General features: G+C 37.1%; 1 protein-coding gene across 1 annotated transcript; it reads left to right on the forward strand.

Moving 5' to 3' along the window:
* Positions 1 to 55: 55 nt before the first annotated feature.
* On the forward strand, positions 56 to 20694 carry DIRAS2 (DIRAS family GTPase 2). Its single transcript, XM_050946001.1, has 2 exons — positions 56 to 411; positions 15056 to 20694. The coding sequence occupies exon 2, from the start codon at positions 15097 to 15099 to the stop codon at positions 15694 to 15696; it is 600 nt and encodes a 199-aa protein (XP_050801958.1). The 5' UTR covers positions 56 to 411; positions 15056 to 15096; the 3' UTR covers positions 15697 to 20694.
* The last annotated feature ends 3409 nt before the right edge of the window (positions 20695 to 24103 follow it).

Genomic DNA, 24103 nt, shown 5'->3' on the forward strand with positions numbered 1-24103 from the left:
TCCACAGTTACTCAGTAGGTGGCACTTAAAAGCTTAGATGAGCTTTGCAGTCGCCATTTAGGTACCAGCAGCAGCAGAAGCTGAAGTCAGTTCATCTCTGAGAGCAGAGAATGTGTGTGCGTCTGGAGGGAGATTGCAACCAAGTCAACAAAAGCATTAACCACGTCCCAGGCACCCAGAGAGAGAGAGACTAGACTAGGACCAGAACAACAAGAGCACAGGCAGCAGAACAAGGATCAGACAGCAACAACCAACAAGACACAAGAGAGAAGCAGCCAGCTGAGTTACAGCTCCTTTATTTAAAAACAGACAGCTTTCTCTTGGAGAAAACCCACAACAGAAAGGCTGTACTACTGGTACAATGACAGGCAAAAACTGAAGAGCATTTGACGGAGTTGTATTCCTTCTCAGGTAAGCTTCTTAAATCATTTTTCTACTCAGCATTGTATAAGAAACATTAGCTATGTATTAACAGTAGGTGAATTTTTTTTTCTTAGCCAAATCCAGCAGTCCTTCCTCAGGCAAAAGTCCCACTGAAGTCAATGGGAATTTTGCGTGAGTGAAGATTGCAAGATTTTGTCCTAACTGTATGTCTCATGCAGATGACATGTTATGTTATAAGTAATGGTTGGGGAAAAAAGACCAGAGCTGGTGACAAGAGTACTGGCCATCTGTGGAAAAAGATTTCTTAGTGTACTGGGATATCAGTAACAGCTTTGTAACAACATTTTAAAAAGATTTTCTTTCAGATATGATGGGCTAAATTCTGCCCTCATTTACACTTATTCAACCCATTGGTTAAAAAGATATTGATGAAGACATTTATCCATATATGATGGAAACGAGGAGGGGGAAATGTTGAGTATGAATCAAATAATAAAAAGATTTTCTCTTTTTCTAAAGTAATAGAACTAAATTTTAGACAACTCGCGAGTATTCCTGTTGCAGGCTGACTCTTTTTATTTTTACTCAACAGCTCACTTTAGTCTTATTGCTGTTTCCTCTGTAAGATGTGGGCTGTTGTATATGCTGAAGTACACAATCGCAATGGTGTGAAAGCTCAGGACAGAGCAACAAGACTTAAGTAATATTCTTAAAAGTATTTTTTAAACACACACACACGCACAAATTATATGAAGTAAATATTTATTTGCCTATATATATATATAGTCCATGTATGCACACTGCACACACACACACACAGATATCACTATAAATGAAACTTTTATGGTTGATCTTTATGGCTACTTTTGCCAGAGTTTACAGATTGCACTGAATCAAAAGTATTTATAGATCCTACAGTTCGTAGATTTGGGTCAAGTGGCTATTTTGGTGTTTCGTCACTGATTGATGACTTTTTCTGGGATGTAGGGAACTGCCACCCAGGATTCCAGTTACATTTACTGCATTTTATTAGTCAGTCCTTGGGGATTGACAGATGTGTCATTGCTAAGGATTGTTAAATGAGTGACACTACAAGATTCCATCCTATCTCCCATTGCATGTGGTCATTTCTAACCACAGAATTTCAGTGGTTCAGCTGTAAATCTGTTGCCCTATAGAATCCTAAAGTCTGGAAAAGCATTTGAATGATACTTCCAGCTATTTTTGTCCTCAACCCTAGGAAGACAGAAGTCTTACTGTTCAGTAGATGTTGTTGATAGCAAGAGGTCTCTTCTTTGTGTCCCTATTTGTGTAGGCGTGTGGCCACAAAGATTAAGAACCTTGGTATCACTTTTAATCATGTCCTCTGCATTGAAAGCCAAGAACCGAAGTGATTTTCCCCCAGCTTTGCTGCACTTTGTTTATTCCAAGATGGTCTAATAGCAGAAATGCATGCCTTTGTGACCCTGAGGCTCAGCCACTGTAATAATCTCTTCAAAGAAAGACCTCTCAAAGATGCACCAGCATTTGGAATTTGTTCAGTAGCATGACTGCTCACCAGTTTGAACTACCATGATTATATTACATCTCACTTGCATTCTTTTCATTTCTATTCTTTAAAGTAGTGGATTCAAATATGAATTGGTACTGCTTGTTTTTAAAGCTTTTGCTGCTATTGGCTCTGGCTATACATTCAAGACCAGTCTGCTCATTGAGCTTTGTGTGACAACAATTTGTGCTCAGACACATCTGACCCTTTGAAGGTCCCACCATTGTGTGCAAAGATAGCAGATGATCACAATTTTGTTGTGGTATGATGTGGAATGCATTCCCCACTGAAGTCTCTTTCGTTTTCCTCCCAGCACCCTTTTAAAAAGCACCTCACTATTTTCTTGTTCAAATATGATTTTACTATGATCATTTGAGGGTCTCTATTTATTCGCTCCCCACCAGTTTATTTTTAACAAGACCCTTCATTGTGTGTGTTTATAATTCAAAAGGAGCATCATTTTATTATACTGTATTTGTTGTATTTTGCTGTGCATCTCCAAGAATGTTTTTGCATTAGGGGCAAAACTTCTAAAATCAATGTACACATTTGTGCACTTCACCCCCAATTTGCATATGTGCATCACAGCATTTACACACTTCAGTCGGAACTGCACTCACATCAGAAGATTTGGTCCAACAGTTTACTGCCTTTACCGTATATTGACATGCTATTCGATTCTCCAGATTTTTTTCTTTTAATACTTTTCATGGTGCTTTAATCAAGCAAGCATCAATGTTACAGACTAGATCCATGAGGAAAAACAACCACTGTGCATTTCTGAAGGCTGTTACATGATGTTAGAAATGTGGACGTTTTCCCCCTCTTCCTCTTTCTTTTTAAAGACACATTCTAGTAAAAGGCACCCTGTCCACAGCAAAATGTCACCTTTTAAAAAACAAATTCAGTTTATTTGGTTATCTTCAGTTTCAGCTTAGCAAGAAAAAAAATGGGATCAGCAAACAGCTTTTTTCTGGGGTTATATCAAAGTTTCACATGGAACTAGGGACCAATTAAATTATGTTACTCTAATTACTGGAAAGACAGCAAATAAGAACTTCCAGGTGAGAACATGTCTTTAAATCTAAATTGAACCTTGACCTATTTTCTGTTTGAGATTATTAAAAAAAATCCAAACAATAATCCCTTTCCCAGATCTTGTACAACGCTTGAACAGGATGTAAAGAAAAAGAGAAGAGCAAAATTCATCAGCATCTTAAAATGAGGAAGAAGAGATTTATACTAGTGACGTGAAGACTCTAATTTTCCTCTCACACAATGAAAGTCATCAGCAGCTCCTCTGGAGCAAATGAATGTAACATCAGAGGAAAACTGATGTAACAGAGATCAATCTCCCAGATTTCCTAAGGGGTGGGAGTGCTGCCAAACCCTGAAGCAGTGAAATGCTGCCTACCTAATAGTGATTGCAGCTAATGGGATAGTTTCTGGTTGAGACTGGATCAGTGGCACTGAAATGCTTGCATCCTTTTGTATTCCTGCTTTAAGATGGCTGTGCAGCAAGGCAACAGCATGCAAAAGGCAAATCCATTTCTGGGTTGTACAAGGTGCTTCCATTTAATGTCCAGTAACTCTGACTTAAAATTCAGTGTCATGCACAGTTGAGATATAAATAAAATAAAATAATGTAGTTGTATCTTTTTCTTCTCCAGGCAAGTCTAACTAGGTTTTTATCTTATTTGAAAAAATTGGTAATTTCCACAATCAAATATCGGCTACAGCTGATAACTGAAATATTGCTATATTAAAAATAAGCCCCAATGGAGAAAGATGGTCTCCTTAAAATCTGCCAAATTTCTTCAACTAAACATTGAAAACTTCAACAGAAAATGACTGGGAAAATTTTTTTTATATATAAGTATGTTTGATTGTATTTAATTTACTTATTTATATTTACTTTTCATTTAGTCTTAATGATACTGTTTTGCTCTTAATTCATGTGTCTTCTTTCTTGTAACATTGGCTGAAATGAGAAAAAATATAATGAAACATACATATACAGTATTTACCTGAAACACAGAGAAACTACTCAAAGTTTAAACTAACAGAATTTTATTATTCTTTTATTTTTAGTAAACAAATAGTTTTCAGTCCTCTGAAATTCAAGAGATGCCAAAAGGAAAAGTTGTGGGTTTTGAAAATAAATGTTGAAAGTGTTTACTTTAAAGTAAAGAAAAATATAAACTTATAAAACAAATTCAGCTTTGCCTGTTCACTCCTGCAGTCTGGCAGAGAATAGATTTATATGAACAATTAGAAACCCCTTCAGAAACCCATTATTGCTATACAACAGTCCACAAACTATACCCAGATCTTATATTAAATCCTTATTTTACAAACCGCTTCAAAATGTAGTTTAAATCACTGCATTGATTGTTTGGTAAAGGGGTTTTATCTTGTGAAATTCAGATATTAAAGACAATAGGCCAGGTTCCAATACTTTATTACACAGATAGTATAATTGACTTTAATGGGACTATTCTGGAGTAAGGTTCTATTCAACATGAGTAAAGGTATCAGAATCTGGCCGAGTGTTCATGATAGTCATCACTATCTTCCTAGCAATAGAAGAAAAAAATTGTTATAGTTTTTCATAAGAATGAGCCAAATCCTGTAGTCCTATCTCTAACTATTCTGCTTCCTTTGAAGATTTGGAGCAATAGGTTTTTGTCATAACAGTAAAATTAAGCTATTCAAGACTAAAGGACTGTGCAGTTAGAATAAACAAAACTTTTGTAGTTTTTCTGTTATTCCCTCTAAGGAAAAGAAAGTAGTCTGAAGTGTATATATATATATATAAATAAAACAGTAAATAGTTGCTAATTCTTGTGATTTTATCATGAGTTTCACAATATTTGGTGTTTGTCTCACACTAGTCAATTTGTCTATATGCAGAAAAGTTATACATACTCATAAGTGTTTGCAGGATCAGGGCCTAAAATCTAATCTTGCAGTCCTTACTCTGACTGAATAAAGATTGTAGGATTTGACAGACTGGCATATATAAATAAATTTAACAGCATTGTATTTGATTTTGTAAGGGCCAAATCCTGTTCACTTACCTCAACTTCAGTTTAATTGGAACTACTCCTGAGAGAAAGGCAAGCAGGATTTAGCCCTAAATGTTTAAAGAACTAAAGTGCTGATTCAGCATGGTACTTAAATGTGTGTGTAACTTTAAGAATAGGAGTAATTCCACTAAATCAATAGGACTTCTCATGTGGTTAAAGTGAAGCCTGAGTTTAACTACCTTGCTAATTCAGAACCAAAACTATTAAAGATCTTTTTTTTTTAAATTTACCAGCTTCAGAAACTAAAAATTAACATGGGGGTTTGTTAAACAGATATTTGACTGGTACTCATTATTCTGGATAATATTAGTTTGCCTTTTGGTTTTGTCATTTTATGAAATCCATTCATATTTACATATGCAGTTCTCTAGTGCTCAATCCTCCAATGCACAGTGCACTCTGGTCACAATCTAACAAAGCACTTAAACATGTCCTTATCTTTAAGTCTCATGCTCATAACATGGATATCATCTTTGACTTGGACCTCTCTCTTGGTCTTTACATCCAGACTGTGTCTAAATCTTGCCAATTCTTTCAGGATAAGATCTCTAAGATATGGCCTTTACTATCCATCCACACAGCTAAAACTCTTCTCCAGGCTATAATCATCTTGAGTTTCAATTACTGATACATGTTTCTCTTTGGCCTTGACAAACATTATCTTGCTCCACTCCCATTCATCCAGAATGTTGGAGCAAAAATCATTTTCCTACCCTGTTGCTTTGACCATGTCAGTCCTCTTTGAATCCCTCCATTGGCTCCCTTTTCTCTATCACATCAACCAAAAGCTGCTTATCTTCACTTTCAAGACGCTGCATGGCCTCACCCCAATCATCTCTGATTCACCATCAAGATGTTGACTCCTACCTCTGGTCAGCCCACAAGGCCAGCCTCTATTGCCCACTTTCAAACAATCACCTTCATATTTTCTCTCACACTACCCCTCATGCTTAGGAGGTGCTCCCCATAAACATCCATAAATCTACCTCATTATCCTCCCTCCCAACCCTCCTTAAAACTCTCCTCTGCCTTAATGCCTATAAAAAATTGCCAACAAATAGGCTGCTGGTATGCTGAGACCACAGACTATTATGCTGACCAATATCATCTTTGTTTCCTTGTATTTCCATCTCTCTCCGTTTGTTGTCTCTTTTCTTACACTTAGGTTGTAAGCTCTTTGGGGAAGGGACTGTCTTTTCGTTCTGTGGTTTTACAGCTCCTAACACAGTGAGGTCCTGGTCCATGACTGCGGCGCCTAGGTGCTATGGTAATACAAGTAACAGCAATAACCACAAATGACATTGTCCTGGGTTAATAACTAGTCAAGATTTTATTATTATAACAATATCAATTTTTTCATTTTACTGAGGGATCACACCCAGAAAATGTCTTCTGTACAATACTTCATAGGTGTTCAAACAATTTTAAAGACACTAATTTGGAATATTATTTAAACCTTTTTTTAATCATACAGGTGCAAACTTTTTTTTCTACACAACTAAACTAACCTCAGGAGAAATGTCATGAATTAGAATTGGTTGTTCTGTGGATATTTTAACCTTGAAAAACATAGAAATTAATGACTGCTCATTGAAAACATGCCAGTTACTTTGCAAAATCAGAGCATAGCTTCTGTAATCAATGAATGATATAGCTGCTGGGATCTGCCTCCTTTAAATGCTCATTTGTCTTTGAGACAGCAGTGTAGGACTCCTGTTCCTAAAAAACATACTTTCAATATTAAAGTCACTGTTTTATTTGCAAATTTTGGGACAGATTCTTCATTACAGAATTACCTCTGTATTTTGCATTGTGGATGAAATCCGCTATAAAGCCAGTGTATCCAGCCTGAAAAGATCATCCCAGTTCAAGAGACATGCTCTGGTGGCTTTATTCTCTCCCCTTTCCTGCTGGTATCAGAGCAAGGAAGATGGGTGGTAACTGAACAAGAGTGTGTGTGGCCACTCCAGTTCATAGGTTTTATTTAAAGCAATTATGCTCATCTAGTCCAATCTCCTGCAAAATACATATATTTCTACCTGTGGTTGTGACCCCATAGGCCTGTTATCAACCCTTTGGCTTCTCTAATTTAATACAGGAGGACCAATGCCGCATAAATCAGTAAAGTTCACAAGTGAGCTTTAAGCAACTTTTGTACCCCCTTCCTTTCAATTTGCATTGTGTGCAGTTCAGAACATAGGTAAGCCTTCTGAGTAGTTTGAGTTTGTGCATCTTATAAAATATGTGGAGTAGAAGACATCACTTATTCTCAAAAACTAAGCAAAAATTATTGAAGAGAGCATCCCAGACAGAAAATGGAATGTTTGGGCCCAGAGCCTTATCATTTTGATTTCCCTGTATAGAAACTAGTGCTGTGCACTGTGAAACCAGATTATTCTACTACCACCTGACTGGATTCACACACAAGCCAGTTAGTCAATTTGATTGTAACTACCTTTCATCATGAACCCTAACCAACCCTAATCCTGCTTTTGCTCATGGTCCCTGAACAAAAGGTCTACAAACCTCCACCCAATTAGTGCTCCAATTAATAACTCCCTTCCTCATCCCACACACTTGGTATTTTTCCAGTGACTACTTCAAAGCAATTCTAAACCCAAATTAATGATGATCTTTCCAGTGTCCAATAATAGAACACCATTCGGTCAACATGACCCAGCATATTCAGAAATAACCACATAATTTTTAATTGCTGCACCCAATGACCTAGACAAAAATCACTGATTTTCTTTTTAATTATATTTTTTTCACTCTCGACAGCTTTTTTGCTACATGCATGCCCTATACCCAGTATTCAGGAGCAATGTTCAATCAGACTAAGTGATAGCTCTGATTTCACAAAGTACTTGTAAGCACATACTTATCTCCATATCTATGCAGAAAAGCACTTTTGCAATTGCTTAAATGCTTTGCTGACCTGGGACCTAAATCACTTGAACAGACTCTCTCTTTATTTATAGAACCTCAATACTTTGTGGGCACCAACTATCTGACCATTACCCCCTCTCCATGATACACCAACAAGAATAACAAAGGCTGTTAAATTCTGGGACACACAAAGAAGATTTGGTATTAGTTGATCAAACAACATGCCCATTATTCTTAAAGATAATAATGTAGAATTCTCTAGCTTTAATTTAGCTGAACACTAACACTCCTATGTATTTTCCATAGCCCATTGAAAAATACATAGGAGTGCCTGCATAAACAAATATGCTTGGGAGGTCTCCTATCACTTTTTAAAAGACAAATGAACAAATATTGACCAATGGCAAAGCTCTAAAGCCTAATGCATTTTTTAAAGATACTAATCCACCCATTCCCAGGGTGCCTAACCACATGCTCCTTCCACCCAAACATCAGCACTGCTGCAGTGGTTATCCCAATCATGCATTAATATATCTCAGAAGAATGTAATTACTCAAGCTGGAATTGGTGAGAACATAGGGGTTGACAACTGTACTTATGAAAAGTACCAGAGGATCTTTAATGACCAGGGTTTTTGTTTTACATCTGATCTGAAAGATGACATCTCCAAAAATTGTGCCCCTATCACCATGCTGTCATTCTCTACTGGCTCAAAGGACACCTAACAAGTCACCGGTTCCCTTTCCTGCTGCATCTAGAGGTTTTCAATCCTCTTGCTGATCCTGCTTACTAGCTTGTGAGATCTGACAGCATAAGGTAGAATAGCTGCAGGCAAAGAGAATGCACAGCAATACTGTTAAGAGGTTCCTGGAATATATTTCATTCTAAATTCTATATTGCACAGCAGGCATTAAGAAAACCCAGAGAAATCACAGGTCAATTGGCTTAATGATTTTTTTGCACCACTTAAATGATCTGACCAAAGCACAATCATACCATAGCTTTGAAGTCCCTCTTCACATCACCACATGAAGGATTTTGTTACACTTAATGTCAGACACCAGGAGATTCCCCTCCCTTACTATAAAGAAAGTTAGCTCCAAAACAGTTCAAATACATACAAAACCTACACTTTGCAAAGGTATATTAATAATAAATAAAAGAGACTTTTTTAAAGACCTTAACATTCATTGTCCAATAGCATCCTGGAGAGCATGGAGTTGCCATCATGGAGAAAAACTTTAAATCAATATATGGATTAACAAAAAACAATTATAAAAACAAGGCAATTTGCCACAGTAACTAATCAAAGCAGGAGCTGAATATGACAAAACACTCAGACAACAATTTTGTTTTCTGTTTTTTCAGGCTAACTGAATGTATGAGAGAATTTTAATTACTTTCATTAGGTCTTGCACTCTACACACCATGTTTCAACCTGATGTGACTTTGCTAGTAGCTTTGTATTGTACTTAAATGCTCTGAAGAAAGACAGAAGTCTATGAGTCTATGAGAAGTTATTTTGAGTTAATATTTTCTCCTGGCTGAGTTTCTGCTTTAACATACAACTGCATTGCCATGAGCACTGTGAAGATATTCTTTCTGCTGATAAAAATGGCATGAACAATCCCTCTGCCAGACCCTCAGCTGGTATGAATTGGCAGTGGAGTGGTGGTTTGACTTCAGTGGTGCTATGACAATTTTAAACCTACTGAGGATTAGGCTCCATATATTTACAAAACATTTTTTTATCCACCACTAGAATTAAAGATACTTTTGACAGGCACGGAATCTTTGGGTTACAAGAAAAAAACCAACTATTTTCATTTTCCCTTTAAGAGTGTGTTTCCACCTGGAGCAACATTTTTTAAAAATTCACTGTTTTGCCATGAAAACGGGCAGAAAAATATCATTTTTGTCATGGAAATTTTTGTTCACTGATAAATATGGTCAATTTTTGCCTGTTTAATAACCAAATGGTCATGAAAACCTCTGCTTATGACTGCTCACAAGTGAGGTCCACTTTAAGATCGTTTTGGCCATTTGCTGTATCTTTTCCTTACCTTTCTGTCTTAACCTGTCAGCTAGACTTTTTTTCTAAGGGATATTAATGCAGCCAAAAGACACTATCCAGATATGGCTACATTAAAATAATAAATGTACAGTTAGGTTCAATTAAGCATACAATTACGTGCACAAATATGTAGATCTATTTTCACTAGCACGATAAAGGCCACACGCTTCAGATCCACCCATATGTTTGTGCTCCAATGTAGGTGTTTACTTTGGTTTAGATTCTTAGGCACTAAAAAGGAGTCAATAGTACCTTTGCCTTCATTGACTATGGGATGACTCATGTGAGTGCAGACTACAGAACAGGAGAAGCCAATAAGAATTCCATTTGCAGAGTGCTTGCAGAATCTGGTTACTTATTTACATCCACTGAAGTGCCCATGGCAGGTGCAAGGATGTTTCGCGCCCTAGGCGAAACTTCCACCTTGCACCCTGCCCCCTGCTGCGGCCCCACCCTGAGGCGCTGTCCCCACGGCAGCTCCCCCTCTCTGACCTGAGGCGCCTCCCTTGCGACAGCTCCCCGCCCTCCGCCCTGAGGCACCCCCCACTGCCCCAGCTCACCCCTGCTCCACGCACGAGCACCCCGAGCATGCCTTCGCTGCTTCACTTCTCCCACCTCCCAGGCTTGTGGCGCCTAAGATGATTGGTGCCGCAAGCTTCCCACTCCCCAATCTCTGCCCTGAGGCACCTTTCACTGCCCCAGCTCACCCCTGCTCCACACACGAGCACAAGCACCCCGAGCATGCCTTCACTGCTTCACTTCTCCTGCCCCCTCCCCAAGCACACTGTGGCTGCTTCACTTCTCCCTTACTTGCTGCAGGCATGCTACCCTGCCCCAGCTCTGTCTAAATGCCAGCGGGGACCGGGGCAGCCGAAGATCTGGCCACCACGGTCGCTGCTGAAGAAAATGGCGCCCCCCAAATATCAGCACCCTAGGCAACCGCCTAGGTTGCCTAAATGGTTGCACCGGCCCTGAAAGTGCCACCTTCTGAAAATATTACGGTGCTGGCAAGCAGAAGTGCTTGCCCGGTTAGTGACATATGTGCTTGTTTTAGGCATGCAACTCAATATGACAGGTGTATACCCAGAATGGTCTTTGATTTCTCTCAGCTACCTGCATTTGTGTCTCAGCAAGTGTATCTGCATGTCTGACTAATGTGTAATTTACATTTTATTTCATGGTCAAGAACAATCCTTGTAATCATCTTGTACTTTCTGGGCTGCCTATTCCTCAAACATGCAACCACTCTGTAGCCGTCCTACCACTGAGGCAAAATTTCTCTGTCTTCTTTAGTCTCCATTTAGATCAGAAAGACTATGAAAGCAAAGTTATTCACTAAGCACACCTTTTATATAATTCCATCTCTAAAATTCTATTTGGAAACTGATGAATAGGGCTAAACTCATTATGACAAAATGGAAGTGAATTAATCACTGTACTAGAAGTTTATGGTTGCCTAGGACCCAGTGATCATCACCTGATTACATTCAATATGGGCAAACAGAGGACACTTCCAACCAGTAACACACACATTTTATATAGTATACACACACAGATAGCTCCAAAAGGGCTAATTTCCCAAAGCTGAGGAAAAATATGAGAAAAACTGATTAGGAGGAAAATATTAATGAACATTGAAAACAGGAGTTCTAACTGGCCCCAAATCCACAATTCCACAATCAAGAAAGAAGACAACATTGACTGAAAGCCCACCCTGGTTCAGTGGAAATGTGAAGGCAGTAATTAGAAATCAAAAAGCAATATATAACACACAGAAAAACGGGAAATGAATAGCAATCAATGTAAATGAGAAGTTATGAAGTATAGATAATTTGATAAAATAAGATGAAGACGTAGAATCATGGGACTGGAAGGGACTTTGAGATCTTATCTAGTCCAGTCTCCTGCACTCCAGGCAGGACTAAGTATTATCTAGACCATCCCTGACAGGTGTTTGTCTAACCTGCTCTTAAAAATCTCCAATGCTGAAGATTCCACAATCTTCTTGGCAATTTATTCCAGTGCTTAAGCACCCTGACAGTTAGGAAGATTTTCCTAATGTCCAACCTAAACCTCCCTTGCTGCAATTGAAGCCCATTGCTTCTTGTCCTATCCTCAGCAGTTAAGAATAATAATTTTTCTCTGTCCTCCTTGTAACAACCTTTTATGTATTTGAAAACTGTTATGTCCCCTCTCAGTCTTCTCTTTTCCAGACTAAACAAACCCAATTTTTTTTTATCAGGGAAAAATCCATAGCTAACAGGAGTAAGAACATAAGGAGATTTTTAAAGTATATTAGGAACACAAGAAATCTTAGAAATAGTATAGGTCCATTACTAAATGGATATTGTGTAACTGTTAATAATGATCCAGACACAGAAGAAGTGTCCAATAAATATTTCTGTTCTGTATTTGGAAAGCAGGAGGAGGATAATGTGCTTGGATCACATTTGTACTTTCCAGTCCATTAGTAACCAAGGAGGATGTTAAATGACAACATCTACTAAGGATAAACATTTTAAAAATCAGCAGACCCAGATAATTTGCACCTCAGAGTCCTAAAAGAACTGGCTGAGGAGGTCTCTGGCCCACGGATGTTAATTTTTAATAAAATACATGGGGAAATACCAGAGGACTGGAAGTGTGCTATCATTTTGCCACTATTAAAAAAGGGAAAACAAGATGTCTTGAATCCCTAAAGGCTTGTTAGTCTAACATCAGTGGAAGAGCTGATGCGGGATTTTGACTAATAAAGAATTAAAGGAGAGGAATATAATTAATACCAGTCAACCTGGTTTTATAGAAATGGGTCTTTTCAAACAAACGTGTTTTCATTCTTTGATATTACAAATTTGGTAAATAAAGGTAATTGTGTAGATGTAATAAACAGACTTTCTTAATACATTTGACTTAGGATCACACAACATTCTGATTTAAAAATTGGAACAATAAAATATCAATAAAGCACATGTTAAATGTATTAAGAACTGGATAGCTGACAGATATCAGAAAAATAGTTGCCAATCATCATCAAATGGGGGTGAAGGTTCTAGTGTTCCAGAGGGACTGTAATAGGCTCAGTGATATAGGAACAAAGAATGCAGGCCAGATCTACAAAATGGGGGACTGTATCTAGGAAGGCTGTGACTCTGAAAAGGAGTTATGGATCAGAGTGGGCAAGCAATTCAACATGAGCTCCCAATGCAATGCTGTGGCAAACAGGGCTAATGCAATCTTTTGATATATAAACAAGGGAGTAGAGAGTAGGAATAGGGAGGCGATTTTACCTCTGTGTGTGAAGTTGGTGAGACCAATACTAGAATACTGGGGATACCAGAACAGCATATATTTTTTAAAATGATGTTGAAAAATTGGAGAGGGTGAAAAAAACTAAAACATGATTTGAGAGCTGGAAAAAGTACCTGACAGTGAGAGGCTTAAGGCACTCCATCTGTTTAGTTTATCAGAGAGACGACTGAGAGGTGACTTGTCTACAGTGTTTAAGTACTTTCAAGGGAGAAAATACCAAGTACCAAAAGAGCTCTTCAATTTTTTGATCAAAGGGATAACAAAAACCAATGATGGTAACTGAAGCCAGACATTCAAATTGGAAATAAGGAGCAAATTCTCCATCTCCTGATGTCTTAGAGGCATGCCTTTCTGGATTACATGCTTTAGTCAAACAAGTTATTGGGCTCTTCACAGAGGTAACTGGGTGAAATTTAATGGCCTTTAATACACAGGATGTCAGACTACACGATCTAAGCGTCCCTTTCTGGCCTTAAACTCAATTAAACTATGAACTAGCTTTCCTTTCTTCTTTGCTTCCTCTTTTAAGGTCCAAATTGTCAGCCCTTATGCCTGCATAAGTCTCACTGAAATGCAGAGATGTTTTGTATCATTCCTGGCCTGACAAACACCCATTGAAGTGAATGGGAATTTTTCCATTTTTTATAAATGAGTACTGTGTCAGTTCCAAAGTCAGCAAGATTTAGCCCTTAGATAAACCCCTGATTATAGCCAAACTTTCTCTAATTCTGGAACTACCTTAGTTAACAGAACCTTGGATACCTCTTTACACATGGAATACATTATTATTATTATTATTATTTATTATTTATTATTATGACCAGATTCATAGTTAATTGCTTAGGGAGAGATTTTTGGAGACAGGTAATCTTGCTGAACCTGCTGAACTTCAAGGTTGACAGAGAAATTACTACCAAGTATACCGTGCATTATCATCCCTTTGATAGATTTCACAATATGATTCTTTTCCAAGTTCTATGAAGACGCAGAAATCTCTTTTCTGGTAAATGTAGACAAATATTAGCATGCAAAAATTACAATGTGCAATAAAAAAAATCAGAATAAAAAACTAGAGTTTCCCTCTTGAATTATAAATGAGCATGCTCATTTAGGAAATAAAACAATATTTTTGAGATAAAACCAAAGTGGTGAAAACCCCCAAAGACAGACTATGAAACACTTAGTGCTACCAATGAAATATTAGCACTTATCCATTAGTTTTAAGTTTTGCTTCTGAAAGGTATGAATTGTACAACACTGGAAACAAATTCTCTATCCATAGAAGAGGTATAGCATGGGCAGAAGGATAAGTTAGCACATACTGATCTCCCCATCAATATGTTTCAACAATGACCTGAACTATGTCTTCTATGGGTGAGAGTGTAGCACCATCTCCCTAGCCAATTCAGTCTCTTGGTAGACAGACTGTCAACAAGGATGTCAAATGGATGGGTATTTTTTGGGCTATGTACATTTTCCCACTAGTAACTGGACTTAAAGTTATGCATTCAATTTACAAAGGCCACCAGTTAAGCACAAAATAGCAGTAATTTTCATCCATTATCAACCTGCACTGAGTTGTCATCTAGAAACTGTGTTGAGATGAATTGCTCTATAACCCATGATCAGTCCTTTTGAGTCATTATGTATTATTAATATGCCATTACTTCAGTCATTTTCTCATGTCTCTTACCATAGAAGTTACAAAGCATCTTCCCCATGAAAAGCTGTATTAATATTTTGTTACATTTTCCTTCCTAGGTTTTTTTCCCCCTAGCTGAGCATTACATACAGTGAAAAGCATGCCTGAGCAAAGCAATGATTACAGGGTGGTGGTGTTTGGAGCTGGAGGAGTTGGCAAAAGTTCCTTGGTCTTGAGGTTCGTGAAAGGCACTTTCAAAGAGAGCTACATTCCTACCATTGAAGACACCTACAGGCAGGTGATCAGCTGTGATAAGAGCATATGTACTTTGCAGATTACCGACACTACAGGGAGCCATCAGTTTCCAGCCATGCAGCGTCTGTCTATTTCCAAAGGACATGCTTTCATTTTGGTTTTTTCAATCACCAGCCGACAGTCCTTGGAGGAACTCAAACCCATCTATGAACAAATCTGTCAGATTAAAGGGGATGTGGAAAGCATTCCAATTATGCTAGTGGGGAATAAAAGTGATGAAAACCAAAACCGAGAGGTGGAGAGCAGTGACGGAGAAGCCATGGCCAAGAAGTGGAAGTGTGCCTTTATGGAGACTTCTGCCAAGTTGAACCATAATGTGAAAGAGCTATTCCAAGAGCTGCTAAACCTAGAGAAACGCAGGACTGTAAGTTTACAAATTGATGGTAAAAAAAGCAAACAGCAGAAAAGGAAAGAGAAGCTGAAAGGCAAATGTGTGGTCATGTGAAAATTGCACTGTTATGAAGCAACCATGTAGTCTCATAGAACACAACGTGAAAGCTATAGACAATGAGGAACCATGTGAAACCCTATTTATTAGTAGCTGTTATGAAAGAAATACAATAGATTTTTTTTAAAAGAGGAGTTTGTTGTTTGCTATGAAAAAAACCTCCCAAAAACTCAAATCATAGTTAGAAAATAAAACCAAGAATGAAAAAAATAGGAAAGGATTTCTAATTTTAAAGCAAATAGAAGAAAACAAATTAATACCTTATTAACAATATCCTTCACTATGGAAGGATTGGATGCCAATTACTTATGCTGTTTGCATATAACTGTAATGGAAGGTGATGTATCTACATAATGCAGATTTAGAAGAGAAAGAAATGCCAGTGAAGAAATCTAGAATGTATAAATGCATGTTGGATAACTTATCATAGCCTTCAAGGACACTGGAGATAACACAAATATTTTTCCGTACAAGTCTTCGTGCTGACTATTCAGGGTTGGAGGGTGTGGAGAAGAAGATAACCCTGGAGCTACCAATTTATGAACTATTGTACATTTGGGGGAAATAAAGGGGTTATGCAGCTAAATGTGATATTGATTCTCTCCTCTTACCATATTATGTCCCTCCTTAGTATTATGCTGATGAGCAGTGTTTGAACTGAAGGGTGGGGAGGGAGGAAAATCTCCTCGGGTCAGCTGGAGATCCTCCTCTCTGGGCCCAGCTAAACCATCATTTCCAGGGATGGCTTGTACCTCTGGCCCCAAGATATTTCCAAAGAGCAAATACTTGCCTTTGGAGCATGACAGTTTATATCATACGGTGTGCAGATACAGAAACATTTTCCCCCAGGGAGACATACTCTGGACTCCCTCTACAAAGGCCTCTGTAGAAATTATTCAGTTCAAACATTGCTGATAAGAGCACAATATGACTGGTAAATGAACAGATTGTCTATGAAGTTGCAGGCAGGTGTGTGAGAGACGGAGGAGAATGATTTTGCTCATATTTCCAGATTTGCCAAATCAAACTTCTGTATAATTACTGCATCTGAATTAGAATTTTGCCTGCATCTTATGATAAACATACAGTAAACAATTAGATTTATTGCCTTTAAATTGGCAAAAGGGGGTATATTTATTATATAAATTTGTGGTCTGAACAACTGAGACTATTCAGGGAACCATATCTGGCAGTTTTTACTTAGAGAAAACTTTTATTGGCCCCGTCTCTAGTGGAATTAATAGAAGACTTGCCTAAGTAAAGACGACAGGATTTGGCACATTAACAGTTCAGTCAAAAAGTGAGTTACAATGCAATACTAGGTTCACAATAGAGAAAACAGCTTAAGACCTTATTTATTTATTTATTTATACAAGAGAAACTGCTTTTTTGCAGTCCAAGATGGAGAAAAAGTGTATTTAATGTGAGTTATTTTGAAATCTCTCCGAAGTTTTTTTTTAATACACAACATGAATGATTTGCTCTATATCCTACCAATTAACAGCAAAACAAAGACAAAAAAAGCACATTAACTTTTTTAAAGGATATGAAATTGTATATTCTACAGTTTGCACCTTTCTGCTTTAAAACAAAAAGTGTTCACTATATTTTTCGCAAATGTATATGTCAAAAGCATATTATTGGAAAATGCAGTCAGGTACTAGGAAAATTAGCATGCATGTTACATAATAAATGTCTTATAAGAGCAGTTTAAATGCAGTATTCACTTTAGAAATAATTACCTTGTTGTTCTTAAAGTGATTTATTGTTTACCTTCCAACTTCCAAATAGAAATGCAACCGCTTACTGGATAGCATGGGTAGAAACGGATTGTAGCAGGCTAGCTGCCAGCACTGCTTTTCTCAAAGAGAGAACTTAACTGTTGTAATTCTCTCTAGGCAAAATCTTGGCTCCACTAAAATCAATGGCAAAACTCTCACCGACTTCAGTGCGGCCAGGATTTCACCCTCTGATTTAATTGCAACAGATCTAGAGAATTGTAACTCTGCTGCTAATTCCAAGCTCTAGGAGCTACTGAGCCAGTTTTTCTTTTTAATCCTTAAAATAATCACATATGACTGAATAAGGAAAAGAAATGAGAAAACTGGAGTGAGTATAACAGGCTTAGACTCTTCCTTCACCTTTTCATATTAACATTAAAATGAAATTCAGGTTTCTCTAGTCAATTGACCATCTTAAACAATTCCTAAACATATAAAGGATTCTGGGATTGTTTTATATTGCTGAGTGGATTCTCTCTCAGACAGGCTATTGAAAAAAACAACAGTATTTGAAGAACAGTGATGTGATGCATTTATCAGTGGTATATTTAGTGGAAATTACATAGATGTTTACTATGTTTGTAAGCCAATAGTTTAAGTGGTTAAAGATTCTCATCTTCCTAATTTTGGAGTTCATTAACAAAAATGGAAAATAAAAGAATGACTATGTTTAAGAAATATTGTTGCAGCCAGCAACAAATTAAAAAATGGGCCATAGACAGAGCTCAACTGTGTGGTAATTGAACTCCAGTTGATGCTATTAGACATTGTGAATATGTGTCAAAGGCACTATTGTGTCTGAGAACATTTTCTGGCATGCTACATTTATATGACAACTGTATAGAAACAAACTAAAAAATCACCTTAAAGACAAAGAGCCTTATTACAATATTACTTACTTGCTTTTACTTTGATGAAGTTATTCATCAAAGGATATGACCATATTAATATTATTGGACCAAATACCATCCTTGACTTCAGTGGCGAACAGAGGGCTGGTCTACGCTAGGGGAGGGGATCGATCTAAGATACAAAACTTCAGCTACGTGAATAATGTAGCTGAAGTCGAAGTATCTTAGATTGAATTACCTACCATCCTCATGGCGCGGGATTGACGTCCACAGCTCCCGCTGTCGACTCCGCTACCACCGCTCACTCTGGTGGAGTTCTGGAATCGACAGGAGCGTGTTCGGGGATCGATATATCGCGTCTAGATGAGACGCGATATATCGATCCCCGAGAAATGGATTGCTAACTGCCGATACGGCGGGTAGTGAAGACGTAGCCAGAGATTAGCAGTTCTGCAGTGAGAGTAGAAATAAAACAAGTAAAACCTGTTTCTGTTAGGCTTAAGGATCATTTCCTTTGATTCCCAGTTGATTCCTCTCCAACAATATTATAAGCCATGATTTATTTCATGCACTTGCATGTATTAAAGCATAGTATAGTATAGAAGCAATATTATTCATGGACCACTGACTCTAAAATAACATATTTTATAATCTTGCATTGCCATTACAGTTTATACTAGAATTTTCATATCTGTGAGTTGGTCAAAAATATTTGTTTTGCTATTACTGATACAGATGTTCTTTTTCTTTATAAAACAACCAAAAAAATAATAGGGGAAATAAAGAGAAAATAGCTTTGTTATATTTTCTGTTTTCCTTTGTAATGTGATTCCAATATACAGAAGCTCTCTGAAAATGTACATAAACAACAGAGCATATTGAATGCAGTATTGTAACTTTGTTGGTCCCGGGATATTAGAGAGATAAGGTGGGTGAGTAATATCTTTGATTGGACAAATTTCTGTTGGTGAGAACGATAAGCTTTCGAGCTTATACAGAGCTCTTCTTCAGGTTTGGGAAATATAACCCAGCTATATACAAGGTGAAAAAGATTATTTAGCATAAGTAGCAAAGATACATTTCAAGGGACCCCTTCAAGGTAAAATGGCCCCTTAGCACTCCTCCAGTCTTAGGTAGGAAAGAAAAAAAGCTGTGGGAGTGGGGGCAGAAGGTTAAGTAGGTTATAGATTGTTGTAATAAGCCATGAAGGCAGTGTCTCTACTTAGTCTGTGATTTTTGGTATCTAGCAAAGTTATAAATTTAAACTCCCAGACTCATCTTTTGAAGGAGTTGTGCAGATTTCCTTTGAGGATGAGACTGAGAGGTCAGATATACAGTGATCGATTTGTGAAAAGTGTTCACTCACAGTTGCTATGGTGTTTTTGTCTTTTATCATTTTTCTATGTGAGTTCATTCTACAGCATAGTGATTGTCTTGTTTCACCCACATAGTTGTTATTGGGGCACTTAGTGCACTGGATGAGGTACACCACATATTGTGATAAATATTTGTAGGACCCATGGATCTTGAAAGGTGTGTTGTGGAGAGTGTTGATCATCGTAACAGTGGATAGCTGTCTACAGGTTTTGCTTAGGTTCTATTAGGTTCTGGTGCTGCTTTGAGTTGGTGTGTCCTGGTCTGTAGGGAGCTTGCTTCTGATAATGAGTTTGGAGAGGTTGCAGGGTTTTTTGAAGGCCAGAAGAGTGGGTTCAGGAAAGATTTCTTTCAGGATGTGATCCCCATTGACTATGGGATGTAACTGTCTGATGATACTTCATATGGATTCCAGTGTGAGGTGGTAGGTGACAACTAGAGTTGTACAGTAGGAGGGGGTTTATTGCTTATTACAGCAATCTATAACCCATTTTAACCCTCCTCCCTCCTTCCCATATGGCTGGAGAGATTAATGGGCCACTTCACCTTGAATGGTCCCTTTAAATGTGTGTTGTTTACTTATGCTAAACAATCTGTTCCATCTTGTATTTAGCTTTGTCACTTTGAGTACCTTTCCCAGACCTGAAAAAGAGCTCTGTGTAATCTCAAATACTTGTCTATCACTCCAACAGAAGCTGGTCCAATAAGACCCACCCTGAGCATATTCAAGACCTGTAAGACCTAAAGTGAATTTCAGCACCGTGAAAACATGATATGAACAAGTCAACTATTCACAAAGCATGAATTTTATATATGTATGTGAGATATTAAGATATATAGTTATCATCCAAATGTATTTATTGCCATTTCATTGTCTAATATATTTTATTCAAAACTACCAATATAAAGTCATTTGAACTACAAGTTTCTATGTTTCCAGTGATGTTCTGAATATAAGCCAGACAAAATAAAGTTTTAAATTACAAATACATGCTTGGAAAATAGCCTTCTTTATTAACTTTGATAGATTTGGTTCATTCATAGTTTGAATGAATTTTTCTTGAGAATGGGCAGTGCAAAATTCCCTGATGCAAAATTGATTTATACAAATATTTGGCAATTTCCCCAAATTTGTAGCTGTACAAATCAGACTTCTGGAAAATGTCTGAATAAGGGCTACTATTCTATGTGCATTAGGTGCCAATGACCATGTGACTGCTCTCTTACTTCCCTCCCTGTTCTCTTCCCATGTCCTAAACTCCCTCTGCCTCTGGTATTTGCTCCAAAGTTTTCCCTCTTACAATGACAGATCTATAATTTCTAAGCAACTAACTTCCTACATATAGCCCGATCAGGTTGTGTGGACTTCAATGAGCCACTCTCCAGGCCATCTAAAAGCAGAGCAATTCTGGAAACTTTTTTACATTCAATCATCTCGTAAGGCTTTCCTGCATAATATCAGTCATATGTCCAGTGACTGTGTGCAATTTTGAGACATATAATATGGATGCTACTATTACTCCTCCAGTCTTATGTAATGGTACTCCCCCCCCGTGCCAAGAAACGTGGCATGGCAAAGAAAATATAACCACATCACTTTTTAGTGGCATGAATTACAGTACAGTGCATTTGCAGCATTTTCTTATTTTATTTATTAGAGTAATATGCTTGCTTTGAAGTCCAACACTTAAGTTACCTCATGAGAGATATTTATTATTTAAATATGAATTTTGTTTGTTTACAAGGGTTCATTAGTACACAAAAGACAAAAGGATTAAAGTGTAGGTGTCAATTTTAAAACAGTAAACAAAAATGCACAGCTGATGTGTTGTTCAAGTGCTGAGTTTTGAAGGTGAAAAAATCACACCACTGTGAATTACTTTTGAAAGGAAGCTAAAATGATTTTATCCTTAGGAAAGGATCATCTCTAAAATTCTTACTTATTAATATCTGCTTCTGATAACACCCACAATGTAGTAGGCTTGTTCCACAGTGTTTCGATGCGCAACCATATTTCATATACCTACCAATCTCTCATTTCTGTCACCATTTACCACTCTAATTTCCTGTCAAACCATATACTCCTTGTGTGAGTACACACTGCTCTAGGATGGATAACATCGAATTTAAAAAAATCAATTTTAAAATTTCAATTAAATACAAGTTTCAGAGTGGTAGTCATGTTAGTCTGTATCAGCAAAAAGAATGAGGAGTACTTGTGGCACCTTGGAGACTAACACATTTATTAGATCACAAGCTTTCATGGGCTAAAACTGACTTCACTGAATGCATGCAGTGGAAAAATACAGTAGGAAGATATATATACACAGAGGACATGAAAAAATGGGTGTTGCCATACTAACTATAACAAGAGTAATTAGTTAAGATGGGCTATAATCAGCAGGAGAAAAAAAAACTTTTGTAGTGATTATCAGGATGGCCCATTTCCAACAGTTGACAAGAAGGTCTGAGTAACAGTAGGGGGAAAATTTGCATGGGGAAATAGGTTTTATTTTGTGTAATGACCCATCCACTCCCAGTCTTTATTCAAGCCTAATTTAATGGTCTCCAGTTTGCAAATTAATTCCAATTCTGCAGTTTCTCATTGGAGTCTGTTTTTGAAGTTTTTTTGTTGGAGTATTGCAACTTTGAGGTCTCTAGTGATCAGGGAGGTTGAAGTGTTCTTCAACTGGTTTTTGAATGTTAAAATTCTTGACGTCTGATTTGTGTCCATTTATTCTTTTGCATACTGTCTGGTTGGTCTCTGAGGTGCCACAAGTACTCCTTGTTCTAATGAAATACAAGTTCATTTAAAAATATTTAAAATTAAATTTGGAATTTCCAACTTATGTTAAGGGCTAAATGTATTATTATTTAAATTAAATATAAAATAATAAGCAAGCAGTACATGTTTCCTGCCACTTTTTAAAGAAAGTCAAACCATTGAACTTGTAAAAGTCACTGGCTAATCGCCTGGAACCAGAATTTTTGAAGAATGACACCAGATTTTAATAGCAGTATCCTCTTCTGCGGAAGCAGAGAAAATATTTTCTTCATTTCATTTGATTCAACTAAGTCAGTTCTCTGACTGGCTCAAAGTTAAGAAACTTCTTGGGAGTTGAAAAAACAAGAAAGCTTATTTTCCTCTTCCAATCTATGACTAACAACTGAATATGAGAGGATGAGATCTACTAGTTCTAAAATCTTGAATGACTTGCTGACCAGGAACAATCAGTTCAATTCATTAACTACAGTTAATACTTCCTTTGTAAATTAGTTAGCTTTAAATACCAAATATATTTTGCTAAACTTTTTTCCTTATGTATTAGGCACATTTATAGTAATTTTATTTAACAACTTTAAAATGCTGGTTTGCGCATTTCTAATTGATTTTGAATTTCTGTCCAAACAGATCTTGACCCCAATCACAAGTAAAACATTAATGACCATCTATACAAGATTCACCATTTTCTAACACAAAAAATGTAAACATTAAGAATCTTGATAAATGTGAGTTAAGCTATATAATTGCTTAAATAAATGTGTGTAGCTGTAATGTCTCCTTCTGGTTAGCAAAGGGCAGCACCAAATTTAGGATAAAGGCAAAATCAACATGTTTAAATCATTACTAACCAATGAGAAGCAACCTCTTTTTAGGAAAACACTAAAAAGTACAAATACAAAACACGTTTAAAATCAATTATTTAAATCAAGATTTCCCGCTTGTTGATTTAAATCGTGATCAAAATTGGTGACTTAAATTGCTTTGTTTTAAATCAATCCACCATGCTCTATCCTCATTGCAAACAGCATGAACATTGATATTTAAATGTCTCATTTAATTAATTGCTGTCATAACTGTATCCCACTGACATTCCATATACATAAGCATGCTATTTTCTAATCTGTTAAGTGCATTTATTTAATACATAATTTTCTATTTTTTCTTGTCACTATCTATCATTCTTAACATTAGGTATTTATCAGCATCTCCTTATTAGCTATGTATCTATCCAGTCCATCAACACAATATCTAAATGGCAAGCTTTTAAGGGTGCAGCCAGATAACTATACCAGCCTGTGTACAAAAGGGTTTTCTGAAAGATCACCATGCCCCTGCTGTATTAAGTGTTTGCACTGGTCCGTCATTGCATATAATGAACAAATGAAGAACTCATAGTAGAAGTGGAAGTAAAAAGATTTCTTGTCTTCCAATAAGATAGATTTAGGCTTCATTCAGATGCTGCAGGACAGGTCTAATACGCCCCTCCCCAGCACAGCTTTCGCCTCACCAGCTGGCACTTCACAGAATGAAAGATTAGAGAAAACTGATACACAAAAATAATTCCAAATAATTTTCACAGTTTGACTGGAAAAAACTGGATGTCAGGAACTGAA

This window comes from Gopherus flavomarginatus, chromosome 3, assembly GCF_025201925.1.
Source record: "Gopherus flavomarginatus isolate rGopFla2 chromosome 3, rGopFla2.mat.asm, whole genome shotgun sequence".
NCBI lineage: Eukaryota > Metazoa > Chordata > Testudines > Testudinidae > Gopherus > Gopherus flavomarginatus.